Source organism: Plasmodium reichenowi, chromosome 14 (genome assembly GCF_001601855.1).
Source record: "Plasmodium reichenowi strain SY57 chromosome 14, whole genome shotgun sequence".
Classification (NCBI taxonomy): domain Eukaryota; phylum Apicomplexa; class Aconoidasida; order Haemosporida; family Plasmodiidae; genus Plasmodium; species Plasmodium reichenowi.
Window position 1 is genome coordinate 2,086,054 of NC_033659.1, and position 1,578 is coordinate 2,087,631.

General features: G+C 16.8%; 1 protein-coding gene across 1 annotated transcript; it reads left to right on the top strand.

Annotated features, from left to right (window-relative positions):
* Positions 1 to 480: 480 nt before the first annotated feature.
* Positions 481 to 1,494, top strand: PRSY57_1451400 (leucine-rich repeat protein; the record flags this gene model as incomplete). The annotated part of the gene is made up of 1 exon (XM_020115348.1): positions 481 to 1,494. One exon carries the CDS (start codon positions 481 to 483, stop codon positions 1,492 to 1,494), a length of 1,014 nt encoding a protein of 337 aa, XP_019970005.1.
* Between the last annotated feature and the right edge of the window lie 84 nt (positions 1,495 to 1,578).

The following is a 1,578-nucleotide window of genomic DNA, read 5'->3' on the forward strand; positions in this document are numbered from 1 at the left end:
CCGATCTTTTTTGGTTTTCTTTTTTTTTAAATGAATATGATTTTTGTTCTTTTAAATGTTAAGCACATAATATATATATATATATATATATATATATATATATATAATATATGTGGATACATAAATATGTATTATTATAACTTATATTAAAAACAATAAAATAATTTAAAAATAAAAATAAAAAGAAAATAAAAAATATTAAGTGGATTCCGTTTTTTAGATGGAAATGCAAAATAATAATAATATATAATAATACATACATCAATATTATATTTTTTTTATTTTTTATTTTTTATTTTATTTTATTTTTTTTTTTTATGTAGAAAGATTAATATTAATATAATAATTTTGCTTTTTTTTAATTTTTCTGTTTTTCTTCTTTTTTCCATTTTGTATTATAAATAATTTTATAATGTTTATATAGTTTTGTTCATAAAGTATATCCTCTTTTTCTTTTGTATATAAAAAATAAGGAACAAAATGAATGAAACATATAATGAATCAAGGAACGATGTCGATTCAAGTTTGAGGATATTAAGTATTTTAAAAATATCATCAATTATTAAAGATGGAGATATATCTAATTGTAAAGAGTTAATTTTAAAAAATAGAAATATAGAAGAATGCGAAGAATTATATCAAATGAAGAATTTACAAAAAATAGATTTAAGCGAGAATAAATTAAAGGATTTAAAGATGGTTGAAATGAATTTAAATTTACAACAAATAATACTACAAAAGAATATAATAGATAATATAAATTATTTAAATAATATAAATAACTTGACATATTTAAATTTGTCCTATAATAAAATTAAAATAATAGATCATATTTGCCAATTAAAAAATATTAAGACATTAATATTAGCATATAATGAAATAGAAAAAGTTCCGAATTTATCAAGTTTACAAAATTTAGAAGTATTAATATTAAAAAATAATATGATAGAAAAATTTGCGAAACCAGCTAAAGAAATGAGACATCTTAAAAAAATATCCCTCTCTTTTAATAAAATAAGAGAATTCTATTTTGGTTCTCATTTTTCTCAAGTACAAGAATTAAGGTTAAATAATAACAAGCTAATAAATATTAGCAAGGATATTCTATATATGACAAATTTAAAACTTTTATGTATACAAAATAATTTTATTATAAATCTAGATTTTTTAGATTATTTAAGTCAATTAAATTATTTAAAAAATATCGTACTTTCAGATAATCCCTTTTTTAAGAAAATGAATGTTCATTTATTAAATGAATTAATCAAAAAATTAAAATATTTAAAAAATATTAACTTTGTTCCAATACCTCCAAATAGGAAATTTGTAAATTTTCCTTTTGATTCATCAAAAAATAATTCCTTAAATGATGAAAATTTAAATCATATGGATTGTAAACCAAAATTTAAGCAAGAAACAAAACACTATAAAAAAAATATACTACCAGTCAACAAAAATAGTCGCAATATTTTTAAGCGAAAACAGAGAAACTAATTCATATTAAATATATAATATATATATATATATGAATATATGTTTTTTTTATTTTTTATTTTTTTGTATATATATTCCTTTTTT